Source organism: Neopelma chrysocephalum, unplaced genomic scaffold (genome assembly GCF_003984885.1).
Source record: "Neopelma chrysocephalum unplaced genomic scaffold, ASM398488v2 Primary Assembly neopelma1_325, whole genome shotgun sequence".
Classification (NCBI taxonomy): Eukaryota; Metazoa; Chordata; class Aves; order Passeriformes; family Pipridae; genus Neopelma; species Neopelma chrysocephalum.
This window is the reverse complement of record NW_020897988.1, coordinates 123,081-131,047: the sequence shown is the minus strand read 5'-3', so window position 1 is coordinate 131,047 and position 7,967 is coordinate 123,081. Positions and strand designations below refer to the sequence as shown.

The 7,967-nt window shown below is 56.0% G+C and overlaps 1 protein-coding gene across 1 annotated transcript in view; it reads left to right on the top strand.

The window, feature by feature from the left end:
* Nucleotides 1-7,967, top strand: part of NCSTN (nicastrin) — an 11,903-nt gene that overhangs the window by 827 nt on the left and 3,109 nt on the right. Inside the window, exons 2-13 of the mRNA XM_027705360.1 lie at nucleotides 226-330; nucleotides 1,408-1,531; nucleotides 2,029-2,147; nucleotides 2,580-2,725; nucleotides 2,854-3,004; nucleotides 3,222-3,331; nucleotides 4,004-4,156; nucleotides 5,724-5,828; nucleotides 5,934-6,011; nucleotides 6,313-6,482; nucleotides 7,774-7,876; nucleotides 7,951-7,967. The exon at nucleotides 7,951-7,967 is cut by the window's right edge and continues 31 nt beyond it. Of these exons, the coding sequence (XP_027561161.1) occupies nucleotides 226-330; nucleotides 1,408-1,531; nucleotides 2,029-2,147; nucleotides 2,580-2,725; nucleotides 2,854-3,004; nucleotides 3,222-3,331; nucleotides 4,004-4,156; nucleotides 5,724-5,828; nucleotides 5,934-6,011; nucleotides 6,313-6,482; nucleotides 7,774-7,876; nucleotides 7,951-7,967 (1,381 nt within the window). The remainder of the gene's footprint in view (nucleotides 1-225; nucleotides 331-1,407; nucleotides 1,532-2,028; nucleotides 2,148-2,579; nucleotides 2,726-2,853; nucleotides 3,005-3,221; nucleotides 3,332-4,003; nucleotides 4,157-5,723; nucleotides 5,829-5,933; nucleotides 6,012-6,312; nucleotides 6,483-7,773; nucleotides 7,877-7,950) is intronic.

The window sequence follows — 7,967 nt, the reverse complement described above, 5'->3', positions numbered from 1 at the left end:
ATTCACCCCCCAAACCCCTTTGGGTGTCCCCTCTGAGCTGGGGAGGGGCTCAAATTCACCCCCCAGACCCCTTTGGGTGTCTCCCCTGAGCTGGGGAGGGGCTCAGATTCACCACCACCAACCCCCCCCAGGGCTTTTGAGCCCCCGGGGTGCCCCCGTGAGCTTGAGGGGGGGTTCAAACCCTTCTGGGCTCCCCCCTGAGCCGGATCCGGGTCTCCTCCGCAGGTTCCTGCCGCGGGAATTCCGTGGAGAGGAAGATCTACATCCCCCTGAACAGGACGGCCCCGTGCGTGCGGCTCCTCAACGCCACGCACCAGATCGGCTGCCAGTGTGAGCCTGGGGGGGTCCTGGGCTGGGCTGGGGGGGTCTGACTGTGATTGGGGGGTGTGAGGAACCCTCCTGGTGCCCCTGGTCCCCAGCACCTCCTAATCCTGCTGGTAATGGACCGTGGAATGGTTTGGGTTGGAAGGGACATTAAAGATCACCCCATTCCACCCTTCCCGCTTGCCCGGGTTGCTCAGAGCTCCATCCAGCCTGGCCTGGGACATTCCCAAGGATGGGACACCATCCAGCCTGGCCTTGGATATTCCCAGGGATGAGGCACCATCCAGCCTGGCCTTGGATATTCCCAGGGATGGGATTTAGCCACAGCTTCCCTGGGCAAGCTGTGCTAACCCAGGGTCCAAGGTCCTCTGACTCCTCTGCCACCCTTGGCCTGATCCCGGGGTTGGGACAGGAGTTCCCAGCAGTTCCTGGGTGTGGACAAAGGGCTTGGTTTTATCAACAGCGTCCTCTGGAAGTGGTTTTTGTCCATCTTTACAGAATCCCAGAGTAGCTGGGGTTGGAAAGGGCCTCTGGAGATCACCCAGAGCAGGTGACACAGGGACAGGTCCAGGTGAGGCTGGAATGTCTCCAGAGAGGAGACTCCACACCCTCCCTGGGCAACCTGTTCCACCCTCCGTGGAAAGAAGTTCCTCCTTGTTTTGAGGTGGAACTTCTGGAGGTTTAGTTTCTGGAAATCACTCCTTGTCCTGGGAGGAGTGTGGCACTGTCCCCTGGGATTGGGAGCAGCACTAAGCTGGGCCTGGGCTCCTGCTGTGCTTCCCATCCCCTTCAGTCACGGGACACTCAGTGCTTGGGTGGCTGAAGGTCCTTTGAGGAGCTCAAACAAAAGGTGCTTTCAAAGCCTGAGAGCTCATTTCTCCATCTCTGCTGCTCTGCTGGGTTTTCCCAACTTAAAAGCACCGTGTCCTGCTCAGCCATTCCCAAATTCCTTCCTCCAGCCCCCCCCAATCCCAGGAGCTGCCCTTCCCTAAAGCCCTGTGCCCACTGCCCTGCTCTCCAGGGTGGTTTTAGGGGGGTGGTGAAGGAAATAAATCCCCTGAAGGGCACGTTGTCATCCCACAGCCTCCATCAGCGGGGACACGGGGGTGATCCACGTGGTGGAGAAGGAGGAGGATCTGCGCTGGGTCCTGGCCGATGGTCCTCACCCACCCTACATGATCCTGCTGGATGGGAACCTCTTCAACAGGTCAGTCTCCTGCTTTCATCTCCCCAGACAGCCCAGGGGTCTCTAACCTGGTGATTAAATGTCATTTTCTGACTGACAGGTGACAGAATCAGCTCTGACTGCAGCCAATTCTCGTGAGGTTGAACCATTAGTGGTTTTTTACTGGGCTTTGGTGACTTTTTCTTCTTACCTTTGCTGTGAAAAGAGCTCTGCTCTGTGTGGATCCTCACACCCTGTTCACCTCTGCAGCAGCTCCTGACGGCCATTAAATAATAGCCCATAATTTAATTACAGCCTTGACATTGCAGCCCATTAAACCCCAGCAGAGCAGGAAGGACGTGGCCGAAGTTTTCTCCTTGTTGCTCTTTTTTTTGTACAATAAGTTCAGCCCTAAGATAAACCCCAAAGGTTAATTTGATCACAAGCTCGGCTGTAATTCATCACCATCATCACCCTGTCTGGGATTGCAGCTCTTCCTTGATGGATCCCTGATTTCTGGGCTGTTTTCTCTCCCCCAGGAAGGTGTTGCTGCAGCTCAAGGGAACCTCCCGGGTCTCAGGCCTTGCTGTGGCTGCTGCCAAACCCAGCCCTCCCCAGGGCTTCTCCCCTGGCTTGAAGTGCCCCAACGATGGGTTTGGTGAGGAGATGTTCCACCTTCATCCCTGCTGGGGGGAGGGAGGGGATGGGGCCTTTTCCTTGGATGCTCCAGGGAAGTGCAGAGGATCTCAGGGAAGCGACACTTTGATCCCTCTGGGAATTCTTCCAGCACAGGGTGGGCTCAGGAAAGGGATGGGTTTGATGGGTGGGGCTGTCAGATGGTAGAAAAACGTGGTTGGGGTGGTTGGAATGTCACATCCAGAGGGTGTCCCACTGGACATCAGGGACCAGTGGCGACCCGAACTGGGACCAGTGTCATTAATGACACAAACAAAGAGGGGCTTGGAGCAGCCTGGGCTGGTGGAAGGTGCCCTTGCCCGTGGCAGAGGGTTGGATCTGTGCAACCCAAACCCCCTGAGCTGTGTTCTGGTCCTGCAGGCTCAGCTGTGCCCGTTCTCCCTCTGTTCCCCAGGTGTGTATTCCGAGGATTACGGCCCCGAGTTCGCCCACTGCAACACCACGGTGTGGAACCCCCTGGGCAGTGGCATCTCCTACGAGGACTTTGACTTCCCCATTTTCCTCCTGGAAGATGCCAACGAGACCCAGGTTATCAAACAGGTACAGAGGAGCTGCTGCTCCCTGGGGAGAGGGGCTGGAGTTCTGTTCCCCGGGGTGAAAACGCCACAAATCCCCTTTTCTGTGCCACAAAAACACCAAGTTGAGCCGTGATTCTCGTTCCCCCCCAGTGTTACCTGGATCACAACGTGCCCAGGGCTGGCTCTGCCCCCCAGTACCCCCTGTGTGCCATGCAGCTCTTCTCCCACATGCACGCCGTGACCAGCACCGTGACCTGCATGAGACGCAGCTCCCTCCAGAGCACCTTCAGCATCAACCCAGGTGAGACCCCCCCCTCATCCTCAGCACCTCCAAATCCCTGTGGAATCACAGCTTTTCCTGGTGCCAGGGCTTCCCTGGAGCCAGGACTTCCCTGGTGCACAGCAGAATTTTTTGCTCGTTGACTTAACCACCAGGTTCAGAAAAAACCTCATTTTTCTCACTTGTCACTGCTGTGACATTCCCAACTCCAGGAATGTTTTTTTTTTCTGCTTCCCAGAGATCGTGTGTGACCCTCTCCTCGACTACAACGTGTGGAGCACTTTGCAGCCCATCAATGCCTCTGGAAAAGTGGACCCTGAGAAGGAAGTTATCGTGGTCGCCACACGAGTAGGTGCCTCTTAATCTTGCTCTGTGGAGCTGGGGCTGGAAGAATCCTGGGAATCTGGGAGTTCCCAGTCTCATGGGAATATATTTGTCGTGTATTTTGATTTCTTGCCCCGTTCCAAACCTTTTGGCTGCTGTGTTCTTGGGGTACAGCAGTGGCTCCATCCCCTGGGGCAGTGGAGGGACAGGCACAGTTTGGGTCTTTCCATCTTGTTGTGGGAGACTTTTTCCAGCCTTTTCTTCGCTGGTGGAAGCAGACGAGGAGAAATAGCCCGTGGCAAAGCTCTGAGGCCTCAAGGCTCAAATTTGGGGGAAATATAGGTTGGATATTGGGAAGATATTTCTCCCTGTGAGGGTGGGGAGGCCCTGGCACAGGTTGCCCAGAGAAGCTGTGGCTGCCCCTGGATCCCTGGAAGTGCCTCAGGCCAGGTTGGAGCAACCTGGGATAGTGGGAGGTGTCCCTGCCCGTGGCAGGGGGTGGCACTGGATGATCTTTAAGGCCCTTCCAACCCAACCACTCCATAAATCCCCAACTGCCACAGCGACACAATCATTATTTCAAGTTCCACCATCGACTCGATCCATCCCTTCCCGGCGGGATGAGCGGGATCAGGGAGAGAGAGAGGGATGGATTTGCTCTCCCAGCACAGAATCCCTGTGTGTTTGTGCTTGCAGATCGACAGCCACTCCTTCTTCTGGAACATTGCCCCTGGAGCTGAGGGCGCCGTGTCCTCCTTCGTCACCCACTTGGCCGCGGCCGAGGCCCTTCACAAGGCCCCTGACATCCCTCAGCTCCCCAGGAACGTCATGTTCACCTTCTTCCAAGGGGTGAGAGCAGCAGGATCACGTCACTTTTCCCCTCCTGAGATCCCAAATCAACCCCTGGAGCTGCTGCTCCCCCGTGTCCCTGCTCTTTGTCTCTGTCCCCGGGCCGTGGTTCCCTCTGCTCCAAGGGATCTTGGTTGCTCTGGGATGACATGACAGGAGCAGATGGAGCTCCCACTGGGGCAGGGATGGGCTGCATCCTTCTGGATGCATCACCCAAACTTTGCTCTCCCTCCTGTCTCCTCCTGGCGTGGCCGATTTCTGTTCTTCCCTCCCCCTTGTTGGGGATGAAGTTGGAAATTCTGCAGCAGAGCCCGGAAAAGGCAAAATTAAAAATATATGGGAGAGAAATGTGGCTCCTTCCTGGGAGGCCAGAGCTGGAACTGGCAGCTGTGGAGCAGCAGAACGAGCTGGAGCAGGGACTGATGGCCAACAGCTGATGTTCCCCTCAAGGCATCAGCTCTGATGAGTCCTTTGTGCAGCTCTTCCCCGTGCCAGGGCCATGTGATTCCCCCCACTCACCCTCCTCGGCACATCCATCCCCAATTTCCCTGGAGGAGAGAGGCATCCAGGCTGTGGATGTATCCAGGAGGGAGGGATGGGAAGAGCTGGCTGTAAATTAGGGAAGGGGGAGGCTGGTGGCTCCTGACTTCCCTGCCCTGCTCCGATTTCTCCAAGGGCACCTCGTCCTCCCCTGGCCACTCTCAGCCTTCCCAACCCTTTTTTCCAGGGAAGGAGACACCACTCCTTTCAGGGAAGCTTTGGATGCTGAATTCCTGGAATGGGGGGGGTTCTCCCTTTTCCCTGGTTTGTCGTTTTCCTTGTCAAAAACAATTGGGATTGTTCAGCCTGGAGAAGAGAAGCTTCAGGGAGACCTGACTGGGGCTTCCAGGACCTCAAGGAGACAACAGAAAACATGGGAAGAGATTATTTCCAAGGCTCTGGAGTGACAGGAAAAAGGGGAATGGCTTCAAACTGACAGAGGGCAGAGTTAGGTGGGATATTGGGAAGAAATTCCTCCCTGTGAGGGTGGGGAGGCCCTGGCACAGGTTGCCCAGAGAAGCTGTGGCTGCCCCTGAATCCCTGGAAGTGCCCAAGGCCAGGTTGGAGCAACCTGGGATAGTGGGAGGTGTCCCTGCCCATGGCAGGGGGTGGGATGAGGTGATCCTTAAGCTCCCTCCATCCCAAACCCTTCCATGACTCCTTGTTTCATTCCTAGCAGGATTAAGAGGGCAGAAAATCCTCACTGAGGTGGTTTTGCCTCGGTGCCTTTCTTGTGGAATTCAACATCTTTCTCCTGTTTTTTTCTCTTTCCCCTCCTTTTTGCCCTTTTGCTCCATCCCCTTCCTACAAATCCCTTTGGTTTGGGTCCCTTTGGTGTGTCCCAGGCTGTTCCAAACCTCTGGAATTACCAGGGGGGTCGTTGGCCCCCAAACTCTTGGGTCGGTTCCACCTCAGCCCCTCGGATGTTGCTGGTGGAGGTGCCTCCACCCTCAGATGGGATTCAGGATTTGGGATTTTTCAGGATTTTTCAGGATTTGGGATTTTTTTTTTCCTTTTTCTCCTGCAGGAGACCTTTGACTACATTGGCAGCTCCAGGATGGTCTATGACATGGAGCAGGACAAGTTCCCTCTGCGCTTGGACAACATCCACTCCTTCGTGGAGCTGAATCAGGTGTGGGAAGAGTTTGGGGGCCTTTCACTGCCTGGGTGTGAATTCCCCCTGGATTTCCCTGCTCTGGGGTGTCCAGCCTTGTGTTTAAGGTGGTTTTCCTTGCAGGTGGCTCTCAGGAATGGCTCCATCCTCTGGATGCACACGGATCCAGTCTCACGGATGAACCAGTCCGTGGACGCGCAGGTGAGAGGGAAACCATGGAATATCCTGAGCTGGAAGGGACCCACAAGGATCATGGAGTCCAATTCCTGGCCCTGCACAGCCCCAGCAATCCCACTGTGTCCCTGAGAGCTCCAGGTGCTCCCTGAGCTCTGCCTTCCCTGTGGAACCTGTCCCGGCTCCCGACCACCCTCTGCGGGAAGAACCTTCCCCTCGTCTCCAACCCCTGGCACGACTCCACCACCAAAACTCTGGAATCTTGAGCGGGGTTTTAACCTTCCCATCCCAAAGAACAGCAGCACAGGGCAGGTTCTCCTCCTTGCAGGTCAGGAACCTGCTGGCCACCCTGAGCAGGAGCAGCGCGGGCTCGGCCGTCACCCTGCAGGAGGCCGGATTTTCCCAGCCCCTCCCTCCATCCTCCTTCCAGCGCTTCCTCCGGGCTCGCCACATCCCGGGGGTGGTCCTGACTGACCACAGGACGGCCTTCCAGAACAGGTAGGGGCCGGGGGAGGGCTCCCAGAGGACGCTGGAGGGGGGGGATGTGAGCGGGAGAAGCTCCGCGTCCGACGAGCGTGGCCAAATCGTTCTGACAGGCGAGAGAAATCCGGTTTTATGTGGAAAATATTCCCCCCACAGCTGGCTGGGAGCCAGAGGTGAGCAAATGGCAGCAGAGCGTTGCAGGAGCCTCAGCTGTTCTTCCAGAAGCTGCCTTTTTTTTTTTTTTTGGTTATTTTTGGGTGGTTTTTTTTTTATTATTTGGCTTTTTGTTTGCGCTGGCAGAAAGCCCCAGGCCTTGGAAAGGGCGCTTGGATTCACCCCACACGACCCTGTTCCTCAGGGATCCCCTGCTCCTCATCAGCTCTGGGGTGGGAATGGGGGGTACAGGACAGGGGTGGGTCTCTCCCCTCTTCCCAAATGCTTGGAATTATCCCATTCCCTTCCCGGAGTCCTGGAATGGTTTGTGTTGGGAGGGACCTTCGAGATCATCCAATTCCACCCCCTTTTTTTTTTTTGGGTCACCTTCCACTGTCCCAGGTTGCTCCAAGCCCTGTCCAACCTGGCCTGGGACACTTCCAGGGACGGGGAATCCATGGAATAACCTGTACCAGGGTCTCACCACCCTCACAGGAAAGAATTCCTGATACCCACCCTCAATTCCCTTATTCCAGTGTGAACCCACTTGTCCTGTCACCCCAGTTCCTGATGAACATCCCTCTCCAGCTTCCCTGCAGCCCCTTCAGACCCTGGAAAGTGCTCTGAGGTCTCCACACAACCTCCTCCTCTCTATCTTTTATCCTTCTCTGCTATTTCTGGGAATCTCTGTAGAAATCCACGGGAAGGAGCTTCCCTTTCCCCTCTAACCCTGCACGGGGCAGGTGGAGGAAAACACAACCTGGTGCTGGGGGATCCATTTTTAGGCTGGGGGATCATCCCAGGGAGTGCCAGGGACACTCTGTGTGAATCCCAAGTAGGGAATCACTTGGAATTCCTTGGATGAGGCACTGACAGATCCCTGCTGGCCTTGCCTCAGTTTCCCTCCCTGTTTGACAGCTCCACCTAAAAATTCCAGTCACAGCCTGGAAAATTGCTCGGAGATGCTCAGATGGGAGAAGCTGTGGAAGGGCCAAGTTAATTAGAAATCCTCATTAAGGGCTTTAAGGAGTGAGTGGCAGGGCTGGAGCTCCAATCCCGGGAGACTCCGCTTTGGACACGCTCGGAATTGAATTCCATGCCCTGGGCTTTCTCCCTGCCTTTCCCCAATCCCTGCTTTTCTCCCTCTTTTCAGATACTACCAGAGCATGTATGACACTCCAGAGAACATCAGGATGCAGTATCCCGAGGGGCTGAGCCCTGAGGAGACCTTGGAATATGTCACGGACACAGCCAAGGTGGATCCAGGGGGGATGGGGAGGGGCAGGAGGAAGCAGGGACGTGGGGAAAGGGGGAAAACGTTTGGAAAAAGGGCTGGGAGAAGGTGGG